Genomic DNA, 15,590 nt, shown 5'->3' on the forward strand with positions numbered 1-15,590 from the left:
GGTCCATAGTGTCGGGTGGATGGAGGGCGATGCCCACAGAGTCAGGAATACCTGGAGAGGCACAGGTGAGGTCAATTGGGAAAGCAGGTAGAGGGCTGGCGGTGGATCTGTTATTCCCATGTCACCTAAAGACCATATATGATTTTTACAAGGTGTGGAGACAGAGACCACCAGGGCTCAGGGAAGCCTTCCCTTTCCCAATGGAAGCATGTGAGTGCTACATTAACCAGAAGCCTGAGGGCTTAGTCTGAGGGGTCCTGAAAGGAAAGCTGGAGGCCATAAGGTGACAGAAGGAACAGGGTGATGACCAAACACACAACTATGGTGTGAACCAAGTAGTGCAAATGTTCTCCCACCCCTGCATCTTTTATATTCATCCCTGAAGGGAACCCCTAGTCTATGAGGGAGGAGGGGAGGAGAGGACAGGACAGAGAAGCCCAGGGCTCTGCTGGCTGAGGCCACACGGTGGCATTCCCATCCTCCTCTCCACAGTGGTCCCTTGTCCTAGACCAGGTAGCATTGCAGGTGATTCATTTCATCATGGGAACCTCTCCAAGCATGGATTGTCTGTCCTGCCTGAACACCAGCCTTGGCAATGACTACATGGGGAGGAGGATGCAACATGAACAAGGGAGGGAGTCAGAGCTGAGCACCCATGCACCTCCAGGGGCACGGATGCTGCAGAGTCACATGGCAGGGAGGACAGTACCTGCCAAGTGTGCAAGAATTACTAGAGTATTTCCCTAATTGGGGTGGACCAGAAGCCTGGCCTCAAGGGACCTGTCCCACTGCGCCTCCTGCTGGGCTGAAACACTGGGTCCTCCAGCCTCTGACCCTCCAGCACTCCTGAATGATGTCCAGGTTTTTGCAGTTGGATGTAGATCATGTCATAGCCCAGGACAGTGAATGGAGAGGTGCCCACTGTGGAGTTTCAGGCTGACAGGGCTTTTTTTTTTCCATCTCAATAATGAACCCCGGATGGTTAAATACATGGGGTACTGCACAGGGCTTCTGTTCCCAGGTGGTTCAGCATCCCTGAGTGTGGAGTTTACCTCCTCCAGGTGCCTGAGGTCATATCCAGTCTATGATCATCTTGAACCAACTAATGGCCGAAGCGTACCAAGGTGGTTCATACCTTACAATAATTATAATAATTCGGGATCCCTGGGTGGCTCAGTGGTTTGGCGCCTGCCTTTGGCCCAGGGCGCGATCCTGGAGACCCGGGATCGAATCCCACGTCGGGCTCCCGGTGCATGGAGCCTGCTTCTCCCTCTGCCTATGTCTCTGCGCCTCTCTCTCTCTCTCTCTCTCTCTCTCTCTCTCTCTCTGTGACTATCATAAATAAATAAAAAAATTTTAAAAAATAATTATAATAATTCTACATGGACCCACCTTCCACTTTCATCCCTGTTGTTGTTATGGGTTCAGATTCTCTTGTGAAGTCCCCTCAGACAGCCCTGCAAAGACCTTTAATGCATCTCTTTGCCATGAGAATAGAACGCTGTCAGGGAAAAGTGTCTTCTGCTCTTGCTGACTCTTCTGGGTTCAAAGTTTCCATAAAAATTTAGCCTGACAAATGCTTATATATGGGACCTTCTCATATACTTAATATATTTTTAAACCAGTTTTGTACTCAGTATCAAGACTGATATAAACAGAACGTTACTATAAATGGAGCCCTCTTCTACTGAGTGGTCTTCCACCTCCTGCACTGAATACCCTCATGATACGTGTATTGGGCCCAACCAAGAATTATTGCTCAGAATTATTGTCCGGAATTCATGGGGGATGGACTCTGAGATCTAGGTCCAATGAACAGACATTTGTCCCAGATCTTCCCAACCATGCGACCAGTGGGGGTGAGCAGTAGACATTGTGGGGTTGAACTGAGTGAGTTTGGGACAAAAGCATTAATTTTCTCCAGGTCGCTAATAAGATACAAGCTGCTGCATACAGAGTTTATTTAACAGTGTTTATGTGAGGAAATATATATGTGTTACCTAACCTTTGATTTTGCTGACTGCAGGGCCGTGGAGTCCCAATCAGTTTCCAGCCAAAACCAAATTCAAGTCCAATTACTTCCCAAGGTTCACTGTTCGTTCATACCTGATAAGATCTACATGGGTAATCCTACAAAAGGACCAATGTTGCTGGTGCTGTATTACGAGAGTCTCCTGTTACATCACGTGACCCCCAGTGCACAGGCCCTGGCAATGATATCTGCATTTGTACACCCTAAAATGATCTCAGGGCAACATGGCTGAAGAGTAGGGTCCCCAAATCACCTGTCCCGACCAAATTACCTAGATAACCTTCCAATCATTCTGAAAATCTACGAATTCGGCCTGAGATTTAAAGACAAACCAGCTGGAATGCTACACTGGGAAGAGTCCGCGCTTCTATCAAGGTAGGAAGACGGGGAAAAAGAAATAAAGAAACAAAAGGCCTCCAAGGGGGAGGGGCCCCGCGAGGAGCCGGGCTGAGGCCGGGGCAAGTGTCCCCAGGACAGGAGAGCCCCGTCCCGGAGAAGCAGGAGCTGCACCAACCTTCCCGGGCGGAAAGGTGCCCCCAGGGAGTTAGAGCAGGACCCAGGAGGGCGGGGATGCCCTCGGGCTCCCTGGGACACTAACAGACACCTGCGCCCCGGGAGAGTGCGCCGAGCTCCCTAAGGGCTGCAGCGCGCACGGCGGGACGCGGAGCAGCTCGGAGGGGCTCGGGCGGCGGCTCCGCGGAGGGGGCTGCGGGGCGGGAGCGCGAATCCACCAGCGCAGGCCCCGGAGCACAGGGCTCCGGGACACAGCCCAGGATCCGGCCTCCGCGGGACAGGCAGAGGCCGGGAGGGCCCAGGACAGCAAGGACGCTCCTGCCCCGAGCTGAGCAGATCAGCGGCCCCCGCCCGGGAGCCTCCAGGCCCTGTGGACGGAGAGCTCTGGAGATACTGCAGGGGCTGACTCCAGGGCTGCAGAGCTGCCGCAGCCACTGGGGCTGTTCCTCCTGGGGCCTCATGGTGTAAACAACCCCCACTGAGCCCTGCACCAGGCCAGGGGCAGAGTAGCTCCCCAAGTGCTAACACCTGAAAATCAGCACAACAGGCCCCTTCCCCAGAAGACCAGCTAGACGGACCAGTTCCAGGGGAAGTCAGGGACTTAAAGTATACAGAAACAGAATGTACTCCCCCGTGGTTTTTTTTTTTTTTCTTTTTGATTACTGTTTGCTTCCCACATCCCATTTTTTCCCCTTTCTTTCTTTTTCTTTCTCTTTTTCTTCTCTTTTTTCTTTTTTCTTTTTCCTCTTTCTTTCCTTTTTTCTCTCCTCTCTTTTTCTCCTTTTCCGAATACAACTTGTTTTTGGCCACTCTGCACTGAGAAAATGACTAGAAGGAAAACCTCAGCTCAAAAGAAAGAAACAGTCCTCTCTGCCACAGAATTACAAAATCTGAATTGCAATTCAATGTCAGAAAGCCAATTCAGAAGCACTATTATACAGCTACTGGTGGCTCTAGAAAAAAGCATTAAGGACTCACGAGACTTCATGACTGCAGAATTTAGATCGAATCAGGCAGAAATTAAAAATCAATTGAATGAGATGCAATCCAAACTAGAAGTCCTAATGATGAGGGTTAACGAGGTGGAAGAACGAGTGAGTGACATAGAAGACAAGCTGATGGCAGAGAGGGAAACTGAGGAAAAAAGAGACAGACAATTAAAACACCATGAAGACAGATTAAGGGAAATAAATGACAGCCTAAGGAAGAAAAACCTGCGTTTAATTGGGGTTCCCGAGGGCGCCGAAGGGGACAGAGGGCCAGAATATGTATTTGAACAAATCCTAGCTGAAAACTTCCCCAATCTGGGAAGGGAAACAGGCATTCAGATCCAGGAAATAGAGAGATCCCCCCCTAAAATCAAAAACCATTCAACACCTCGGCATTTAATAGTGAAGCTTGCAAATTCCAAAGATAAAGAGAAGATCCTTAAAGCAGCAAGAGACAAGAAATCCCTGATATTCATGGGGAGGAATATTAGGGTAACAGCAGACCTCTCCACAGAGACCTGTCAGGCCAGAAAGGGCTGGCAGGATATATTCAGGGTCCTATATGAGAAGAATATGCAGCCAAGAATACTTTATCCAGCAAGGCTCTCATTCAAAATGGAAGGAGAGATAAAGAGCTTCCAAGACAGGCAGGAACTGAAAGAATATGTGACCTCCAAACCAGCTCTACAAGAAATTTTAAGGGGGACTCTTAAAATTCCCCTTTGAGAAGAAGTTCAGTGGAACAATCCACAAAAACAAGGACTGAATAGATATCATGATGACACTAAACTCATATCTGTCAATAGTAACTCTGAACGTGAACGGGCTCAATGACCCCATCAAAAGGCGCAGGGTTTTAGACTGGATAAAAAAGCAGGACCCATCTATTTGCTGTCTACAAGAGACTCATTTTAGACAGAAGGACACCTACAACCTGAAAATAAAAGGTTGGAGAACCATTTACCATTCAAATGGTTCTCAAAAGAAAGCAGGGGTAGCCATCCTTATATCAGATGAACTAAAATTTACCCGGAAGACTGTAGTGAGAGATGAAGACGGACACTATATCATACTTAAAGGATCTATCCAACAAGAGGATTTAACAATCCTCAATATATATGCCTGAATGTGGGAGCTGCCAAATACTTAAACGAATTATGAACCAAAGTGAAGAAATACTTAGATAATGATACACTTATACTTGGTGACTTCAATCTAGCTCTTTCTACCCTCGATAGGTCTTCTAAGCACAACATCTCCAAAGAAACGAGAGTTTTAAATGATACACTGGACCAGATGGATTTCACAGGTATCTACAGAACTTTACATCCAAACTCAACTGAATACACATTCTTCTCAAGTGCACATGGAACTTTCTCCAGAATAGACCACATACTGGGTCACAAATCGGGTCTGAACCGATACCAAAAGATTGGGATCGTCCCCTGCATATTCTCAGACCATAAGGCCTTGAAATTAGAACTACATCACAACAAGAAGTTTGGAAGGACATCAAACACGTGGAGGTTAAGGACCATCCTGCTAAAAGAAGAAAGGGTCAACCAGGAAATTAAGGAAGAATTAAAAGGATTCATGGAAACTATGAAGATACAACTGTTCAAAATCTTTGGGATGCAGCAAAAGCAGTCCTGAGGGGGAAATACATCGCAATACAAGCATCCATTCAAAAACTGGAAAGAACTCAAATACAAAAGCTAACCTTACACATAAAGGAGCTAGAGGAAAAACAGCAAATGGACCCAACACGCAGCAGAAGAAGAGAGTTACTTAAGATTCGAGCAAAAGTCAACGAAATTGAGACCAGAAGAACTGTGGAACAGATCAATAGAAGCAGCAGTTGGTTCTTTGAAAGAATTAATAAGATAGATAAACCATTAGCCAACCTTATTAAAAAGAAGAGAGAGAAGACTCAAATTAATACAATCATGAATGAGAAAGGAGAGATCACTACCAACACGAAAGAAATACAAACGATTTTAAAAACATATTATGAACAGCTCTATGCCAATAAATTAGGCAATCTAGAAGAAATGGATGCATTCCTGGAAAGCCACAAACTACCAAAACTGGAACAGGAAGAAATACAAAACCTGAACAGGCCAATAACCAGGAAGGAAATTGAAGAAGTCATCAAAAGCCTCCCAAGACACAAAAGTCCAGGGCCAGATGGCTTACCAGGGGAATTCTATCAAACGTTTAAAGAAGAAACCATACCTATTCTTCTAAAGCTGTTTGGAAAGATAGAAAGAGATGGAGTACTTCCAAATTCATTCTATGAGGCCAGCATCACCTTAATTCCAAAACCAGACAAAGACCCCACCAAAAAGGAGAATTACAGACCAATATCCCTGATGAACATGGATGCAAAAATTCTCAACAAGCTACTAGCCAATAGGATCCAACAGCACATTAAGAAAATTATTCACCATGACCAAGTAGGATTTATCCCCGGGACACAAGGCTGGTTCAACACTCGTAAAACAATCAATGTGATTCATCATGTCAGCAAGAGAAAGACCAAGAACCATATGATCCTCTCATTAGATGCAGAGAAAGCATTTGACAAAATACAGCATCCATTCCTGATCAAAACTGTTCAGAGTGTAGGGATAGAGGGAACTTTCCTCGACATCTTAAAAGCCATCTACGAAAAGCCCACAGCAAATATCATTCTCAATGGGGAAGCACTGGGAGCCTTTCCCCTAAGATCAGGAACAACACAGGATGTCCACTCTCACCACTGCTATTCAACATAGTACTGGAAGTCCTAGCCTCAGCAATCAGACAACAAAAAGACATTAAAGGCATTCAAATTGGCAAAGAAGAAGTCAAACTCTCCCTCTTCGCCGATGACATGATACTCTACATAGAAAACCCAAAAGCCTCCACCTCAAGATTGCTAGAACTTATACAGCAATTTGGTAGTGTGGCAGGATACAAAATCAATGCCCAGAAATCAGTGGAATTTCTATACACTAACAATGAGACTGAAGAAAGAGAAATTAAGGAGTCAATCCCATTTACAATTGCACCCAAAAGCATAAGATACCTAGGAATAAACCTAACCAAAGAGGTAATGATCTATACCCTAAAAACTATAGAACACTTCTGAAAGAAATTGAGGAAGACACAAAGTGATGGAAAAATATTCCATGCTCATGCATTGGCAGAATTAATGTTGTGAAAATGTCCATGTTACCCAGGGCAATTTCAGTTTAATGCAATCCCTATCAAAATACCATGGACTTTCTTCAGAGAGTTCGAACAAATTATTTTAAGATTTGTGTGGAATCAGAAAAGACCCCAAATAGCCAGGGGAATTTTAAAAAAGAAAACCATATCTGGGGGCATCACAATGCCAGATTTCAGGTTGTACTACAAAGCTGTGGTCATCAAGAGAGTGTGGTACTGGCACAAAAACAGACACATAGATCAATGGAACAGAATAGAGAACCCAGAAGTGGACCCTGAACTTTATGGTCAACTAATATTCGATAAAGGAGGAAAGACTATCCACTGGAAGAAAGACAGTCTGTTCAATAAATGGTGCTGGGGAAATTGGACATCCACATGCCGAAGAATGAAACTAGACCACTCTCTTGCACCATACACAAAGGTAAACTCAAAATGGATGAAAGATCTAAATGTGAGACAAGATTCCATCAAAATCCTAGAGGAGAACACAGACAACACCCTTTTTGAAGTTGACCACAGTAACTTCTTGCAAGATAAATCTACGAAGGCAAAAGAAACAAAACAAAAATGAACTATTGGAATTTCATCAAGATAAGAAGCTTTTGCACAGCAAAAGTTACAGTCCACAAAACTAAAAGACAACCTACAGAATGGGAGAAGATATTTGCAAATGACTATCAGATAAAGGGCTAGTTTCCAAGATCTATAAAGAACTTATTATACTCAACACCAAAGAAACAAACAATCCAATCATGAAATGGGCAAAAGACATGAAGAGAAATCTCACAGAGGAAGACATAGACATGGCCAACATGCACATGAGAAAATGCTCTGCATCACTTGCCATCAGGGAAATACAAATCAAAACCACAATGAGATACCACCTCACACCAGTGAGAATGGGGAAAATTAACAAGGCAGGAAACAACAAATGTTGGAGAGCATGTGGAGAAAGCGGAACCCTCTTGCACTGTTGGTGGGAATGTGAACTGGTGCAGCCATTCTGGAAAACTGTGTGGAGGTTCCTCAAAGAGTTAAAAATAGACCCGCCCTAGGACCCAGCAATTGCACTGTTAGGGATTTACCCCAAAGATTCAGATGCAATGAAACGCTGGGACACCTGCACCCCGATGTTTCTAGCAGCAATGTCCACAATAGCCAAACTGTGGAAGGTGCCTCGGCGTACATCGAAAGATGAATGGATAAAGAAGATGTGGTGTAGGTATACAATGGAATATTCGTCAGCCATTAGAAATGACAAATACCCATGTTTTGCTGCAACGTGGATGGAACTGGAGGGTATTATGCTGAGTGAAGTAAGTCAATCGGAGAAGCACAAACAGTGTATGTTCTCATTCATATTGGGAATATGAATAATAGTGAAAGGGAATATAAGGGAAGGGAGAAGAAATGTGTGGGAAATATCAGAAAGGGACCCCGAACATAAATACTCCTAACTCTGGGAAAGGAACTAGGGGTGGTGGAAGGGGAGGAGGGCGGGGGGTGGGGGTGGAATGGGTGACGGGCACTGAGGGGGGCACTTGATGGGATGAGCAGTGGGTGTTTTTCTGTATGTTGGTAAATTGAACACCAATAAAAAATAAATTTATTTAAAAAAATAAAGTTGGTATGATAAACTGAAATAAAAGACAAAAAAAGAAAAAATGATCTCAGCATGAAAGTGTCCACTATTCATGCTTCCTAGTCTGGGTTTTCATTTTCCCTTTGCAGTTAGCCTGGAAATTCATTATTTCTTGTGTCTCTCTGATATACTTACGATTCATTTTCTTTTTTTATTAATCCACTTTTCTAATTGTTATGAGTATGAGGATTGATAGGAAACTTTATATGATATGAAAACCTTAGGGATCCCTGGTTGGCACACCAGTTTATTGCCTGCCTTTGGTCCAGGGCGTGATCCTGGAGACCTGGGATCGAATCCCACGTCAGGCTCCTGGTGCATGGAGCCTGCTTCTCCCTCTGCCTATGTCTCTGCCTCTCTGCCTCTCTCTCTCTCTCTCTCTCTCTCTCTCTCTCTCTCTGTGTGTGTGTGTGTGTGTGTGACTATCATAAATAAATAAAAATTAAAAAAAGAAAACCTTAGAATTTCTTTTTTTAGTTCTAAATCAAGGGATTCCCCAGCACCTGGTATGCACCTCTATTCAGCCTTGTATTTATCTTGTAAATGCAGCAGTGATTGCAGTAAAAAGGCCATGGAACCTCTGTCTGTGATATTTTTTCTGTTATATCAAGGCTCTCTATGACAATGAAAGCTCAGTCCATAGCTCTCTTCTCTAAAACACTGAGAACCTTTTCACCATCATTCCAACCAAAGTGTCAGAGGAAAACTAACGGGAGAGAAAGACTCCACATGAGATTAAACCTTACTGGTCTCACCTGAGCTGCTTACATCTGCAACATCCCCATTTCCTGATTTTGACCCATCCTGAAACATGAGACGTTTGAGAACTTTTTATCACGTGAATGAGTGGAGACTGGAATCAATCCATAACAATTTATATCCCAGTTGATTCACATTTTCTAGTTTTTCCCTAATGTCCCTTTTCTGTTCTAAGATCCAAGTCAGGATTCTTTGTTAGATTCCTGATATCTCCTTAAGCTTTTCTTACGATGACATTTTCTCAGGCTCTCCTTGTTTGCTGGTGTCTATGTCCACACTTAGTGAGGATTATGCCTTACATCATTGAGGGCCAAGAATTTATTCCTGTTACTCAAAATCCTCTTCACAGGAAAATGTCTCTTCTGTTTATTCATTTGAACAATCAATTAAGATTTTGATCCATGGATGGCTTTTAAGATGTTGAGGAATGTTCCCTCTATCCCTACACTCTGAAGAGTTTTGATCAGGAAAGGATGTTGTATTTTGTCAAATGCTTTCTCTGCATCTAATGAGAGGATCATATGGTTCTTGGTCTTTTTCATGCTGATATGATGAATCATATTGATTGTTTTACGAGTGTTGAACCAGCCTTGCGTCCCTACAGTAACTTCTTGCAAGATACATCCACGAAGGCAAAAGAAACAAAAGCAAAAATGAACTATTGGAATTTCATCAAGATAAGAAGCTTTTGCACAGCAAAGGATACAGTCAACAAAACTAAAAGACAACCTACAGAATGGGAGAAGATATTTGCAAATGACTTATCAGATAAAGGACTAGCATGCAAGATCTATAAAGAACTTATTAAACTCAACAGCAAAGAAACAAACAATCCAATCATGAAATGGGCAAAAGACATGAAGAGAAATCTCACAGAGGAAGACATAGACATGGCCGACATGCACATGAGAAAATGCTCTGCATCACTTGCCATCAGGGAAATACAAATCAAAACCACCATGAGATACCACCTCACACCAGTGAGAATGGGGAAAATTAATAAGGCAAGAAACAACAAATGTTGGAGAGGATGTGGAGGAAAGGGAACCCTCTTACACTCTTGGTAGGAATGTGAACTGGTGCAGCCACCCTGGAAAACTGTGTGGAGGTTCCTCAAAGAGTTAAAAATAGACCTGCCCTAGGACCCAGCAATTGCACTGTTGGGGATTTACCCCAAAGATTCAGATGCAATGAAACGGCAGGACACCTGCACCCCGATGTTTCTAGCAGCAATGTCCACAATAGCCAAACTGTGGAAGGAGCCTCGGTGTTCATAGAAAGGTGAACGGATAAAGAAGATGTGCTCTATGTATACAATGGAATATTCCTCAGCCATTAGAAATGACAAATACCCACCATTTGCTTCAATGTGGTTGGACCTGGAGGGTAATATGCTGAGTGAAATAAGTCAATCGGAGAAGGACAAACATTATATGTTCTCATTCATTTGGGAAATATATATAATAGTGAATGGGAATAGAAGGGAAGGGAGAAGAAATGGGTAGGAAATATCAGAAAGGGAAACAGAACATAATGACTCCTAACTCTGGGAAACAAACTAGGGGTGGTGGAACAGGAGGAGGGCGGGGGTTGGGGGTTTGCACAAAAACAGAAAATTCTTATTAGGACTAATGAGAAGATGGCACAGCTGTGGAAAATTCTACAGGCCATTAAATGAGCAAGGATGGGACCCCAGATGCCTCAGATGTCAGGTGGGAGACAGCACACTGGACCTGCCAGTCCCGGTCCATGGACATCAGTGCAAAGATACTCTGTGTCCCAAACCAATGCAGGATTTCCTTTCTGTCCTCTGCAGCCCTTTGTCAAGAAAGAGGCATTGAGTAACTGGGGGATGGAAAGGAAGGAGGAGCCTTCACTCCCAGGTGGTGCCCCTGGATGGAACTGTGTCCATGGTGGCAGCAGCAGAGAAGCAAACACAAGCTACAGGTTGAGCCTGAGCAGATTCTGGGGCCTCCCTCCCACCAGATGAGAAAGGGATTCTGGTCTCAGATCCTTTGAGCTCTGTGTGAGCCCTTAGATACTGTCACAGGAGTAGCTGTGAAGGGCAGCCTCACCCTCTGGTCTCAGCCCAGTGATGGTCAGAGAGCTGGAGTTGCCAGACATGGAGCCAGAGTATTGATTGCGGTCCAAAAACAGACTAACCATTATAATAGAGGAGAATTTCAGGACCCATTTGTGAGAGCATTGGAACCAGGGCACAGTGTACACTAATGGTTTCCATGTTTCAGAAAGCCTGCATGCCTGTTTCTGGCTTGACCTACATGAAGTCACTCCCTGGGGCAGCTTGCCCCTGGCACCAAGGCATGTCTGCTCAGTTTGGTGAAATTGTATCATGTGTTCATGCCAAGAACAGGCTTTGGGAGCTGAATTTAAGAGAATGGGGTCAGGTTTTGTAGACAAACTTCCCTGGAGTGTATCTCAGACTCCAACTTATACCAAATAAACAAAAGAACCAGCTGCAGGCCAAGGAGTAGGGGCTGCAGAGGAAACTCCATTGTTGTGGAGGCAACAGGTTTGTGTCTCACTTCCCCATTGGACTGGAGCACTGTGTGAGTATTGAGGCTGTCATCGTAGGACTGGCAATAATAATCAGCCTCGTCCTCAGCATGGAGCCCAGTGATGGTCAGAGTGGCTGAGCTGCCTGACTTGGAGCCAGAGAATCGTTCCGGGACCCCAGATTCTCTGGTATCATCATCATAGATGAGGAGACTGGGTGCCTTTCCTGGGAGCTGTTGGTACCAGTGCACATAATTATCACCACCTATGTTGTTTGTGCTTCCAGTGCAGGAGATGGTGACCCTTTGGCCCAGGGATCCAGACACTGAGGCTGGCTGAGTCAGCACAGACTGGGCCCAGGAACCTGCAAGGGGGAGAGAAACAGAGAGGGTGATGCTGGGGTCTGGAGAAAAGAGGAGGAAGCATGTCCTCACATGTACTCCCAAGACTCCTTCCCCTGTCCCCACATCCAGTCACCTGTGCAGTGAGCAAGGAGGGTGAGGAGGAGAGGGAACCAGGCCATGGTAGAGGTCATCAATGATCCTGCCTCTGTGGTCCCACAGCTGAACGGAGCCTTCTCTCCTGTCTTCCTTCCCCTCTTCATCCTCTGAGAGAGGGAGGGCCCATCCATGCAAATGAGACCCCAGCTCTCTGACCCCTCCCTGGTCCTGGGTCAGGTCCCTCTGCCTCAGGACGTCAGAGGGTGGGCAGTGGAGGGGTTATGTGGGGCCAGGGCTTGGGAAAGTCCCAGCTTTGAGCTCTGAACCCAGGCCAAAGGCAGTTCCAGGCACCAGGTGCCAGGGATCACTGCAGCTTGAGTTCAGGAAGCAAATTTATATTTGTCGTAGAATCATCCTGTCCACCTATCTTTCCGTGAAAATCAGGTCTAGATGATTTCCTCCATGATGCAGTGGAGGATGAAATACGAGGCCTGTGTGATTCAGAGCTGAAGGCTCATGTGGCTCCTGGGGACCCAGGTGCAGGATAGTCAACTATCGTGAGGACCCTGCTTACTCTAGTGTGCAGGAGTCAGCTATAGATTTTCCTGATATTCCCGACCAAGACCCTGACTCTTGGGAGCACCCCACCTGTGCCCCCGCTAGCCTCAGACTCCATGCTAGCCTCAGACTCCATGCCCCCCAGCCTGTGTCACTCCCCAGCCTTCCGAGAAGGGCATCTGACCTTTGCAGTTGGACTTTTCTTATGTCACCACCTAGGGTAGCACAATGAACAGGTCAGTTCTGTAGATATTAGGGTTGAGCCACTCATTTTTCCAGGTCACCAATGCCCTCAGACAACTGAGACCTTTATTTTATGAGATATTTCAGGATTTCCTGATTATCTAACTTTACTTCTACCTTGTCCCTGGTTTCATTAATGGGACATAATACACTTTAACCCAGCTCAAGGTTTAAAGTCTCCCAGAAAAGCCATTGGTTTAACTCTGGTAATTAATCTACATAGGTTACCAGATAGGTTGAATTATTTGATTATATTTATTATTGTCAAGGGCTTCTGTTAGGTTGACCAGCTCCTGTGATATGTATCTTGGCTTCTTATCTCTGTCCTTGACAAGAGAATATCATACTGTCAGGACAACATGTCTTGTCCTTGATCACTTCTCTGGACTTTCATTTACCACTGAATAATTATTTCTGCATTATTTCTGCATTATGACATTTAAATTTTTTTATTGGAGTTCAATTTGTCAATTTATATCACCTAATGCTCATCCTGCCAAGTGCCTCCCTCAGTGCCCATCACCCAATCACCCACCTCCCTTTTGTTTACCAGAGTTAGGTGTCTCTCATGTTTTGTCATCCTCTCTGATATTTTCACTCATTTTCTCTCTTCTCCCATTCATTCCCTTTCACTATTTTTTTATATTCCCCAAATGAATGAGACAATTTAATGTTTGTCCATCTACAATTGACTTATTTCACTCAGCACAATACCCTCCAGGTCCAACCACATTGAAGCCAATGGTGAGTATTTGTCATTTCTAATGGCTGAGGAATATTCCATTGTATACATAGACCACATCTTCTTTATCCATTCATCTTTCAATGGACACCGAGGCTCCTTCCACAGTTTGGCTATTGTGGACATTGCTGCTAGAAACATAGGGGTGCAGGTGTCCTGCCGTTTCACTGCATCTGTATCTTTGGGGTAAATCCCCAACAGTGCTATTGCTGGGTTGTATGGCAGTTCTACTTTTAACTCTTTGAAGTACCTCCACGCAGTTTTCTGGAGTGCCTGTACCAGTTCATATTCCCACCAACAGTGCAAGAGGGTTCCCCTTTCTCTGCATCCTCTCCAACATTTGTTTTTTCCTGTCTTGTTAATTTTCCCTATTCTCACTGGTGTGATGTGGTATCTCATGGTGGTTTTGAATTGTATTTCCCTGATGGCAAGTCATGAGGACCATTTTCTCATGTGCGTGTTGGCCATGTCTATGTCTTCCTCTGTGAAATTTCTGTTCATGTCTTTTGCCCATTTCATGATTGGAATGTTTGTTTCTTTCCTGTTGAGTTTAATAAGTTCTTTATAGATCTTGGATCTTGGATACTAGCCCTTTATCTGATAGGTTATTTGAAAATTTCTTTTCCCATTCTGTAGGTTGTCTTGTAGTTTTGTTGACTGTTTCTTTTGCTAAGCAGAAGCTTTTGATCTTGATGAAGTCCCAATAATTCATTTTTGCTTTTGTTTCTCTCACCTTCATGGACGTATCTTGCAAGGTGCTGTGGCCAAGTTCAGAAATGGTGTTGCCTGTGTTCTCCTCTAGGATTTTGATGGAATCTTGTCTCACATTTAGATCTTTCATCCATTTTGAGTTTATCTTTATGTATGGTGTAAGAGAATGGTCCAGTTTCATTCTTCTGCATGTGGATGTCCAATTTTCCCAGCACCATTTATTGAAGAGACTGTCTTTTTTCCAGTGGATAGTCTTTCCTGCTTTTTCGAATATTAGTTGACCATAAAGTTTAGGGTCCACTTCTGGATTCTCTATTCTGTTCCATTGATCTGTGGGTCTATTTTTGTGCCAGTACCACACTGTCTTGATGATCACAGCTTTGTAGTACAACCTGAAATCTGGCATTGTGATGCCCCTGGCCCTGGTTTTCTTTTTTAAAATTCCCCTGGCTATTCAGGGTTTTATCTAATTCCACACAAATCTTAAGATGATTTGTTCCAACTCTCTGAAGAAAGTCCATGGTATTTTGATAAGGATTGCATTAAATGTGTAAATTTCCCTGAGTAATATTGCCATTTTTCACAATATTAATTCTCCCAATTTTTTACTGGTTCTCTGTTATATTTATTTTAGTTTAGTTATATAAATCATCCCAGTATCAGCCCTCATATTAAATAACATTTATATAAATTGTCTATATAATTAATATTTCATCCACTGACTGACAGTTCACTCCTACAGAGGAGTGCCACTTCCTTCCTGAATGAAAAACTCTAAATGACGTGCTGTAATAATTTTTAAATACACACAAACACACATTATTATATAGTTATATCTTGCTTTTTGTGTTCCATTGCACCATGTCCAGGTTTTACATATAAAATATAATTGTGATCATTCTTTCCCAGTACATGTGGTGTCTCTCATTTTGATTCATCTTTATTCCATAGGATAATATCCTATATTTGGCAACTTATAAAAAAATATTTATTTATTTATTTGAGAGAGAGAGAGCATGAGTGGCTGGGACAGAGGAAAGGGAGAGAGAATCGTAAGAAGACTCTATAGTGAGTGCAGAGCCCAACATGGCACTTGATCTCAAGACCCTGCGATCATGACCTGAGTCAAAAACCAAGAGTCAGACTTCAACAGATCGCACTAACCAGGTGCCCCAGTTTGACCTCTTTTCTATTCAGAAATATTCATCTGGATTTTAATTATTTTTTA

The 15,590-nt window shown here is 43.8% G+C and overlaps 1 gene segment (V, D, J or C); it reads right to left on the reverse strand.

The window, feature by feature from the left end:
* Positions 1 to 242: 242 nt before the first annotated feature.
* On the reverse strand, positions 243 to 12,222 carry LOC129508293 (immunoglobulin lambda variable 1-40-like). The segment is given in 3 exon segments: positions 243 to 257; positions 11,698 to 12,032; positions 12,146 to 12,222. Coding segments are annotated over 3 exon segments (408 nt in total).
* Positions 12,223 to 15,590: the final 3,368 nt, after the last annotated feature.

This window comes from Nyctereutes procyonoides, unplaced genomic scaffold, assembly GCF_905146905.1.
Source record: "Nyctereutes procyonoides isolate TBG_1078 unplaced genomic scaffold, NYPRO_anot_genome, whole genome shotgun sequence".
Taxonomy (NCBI): Eukaryota; Metazoa; Chordata; class Mammalia; order Carnivora; family Canidae; genus Nyctereutes; species Nyctereutes procyonoides.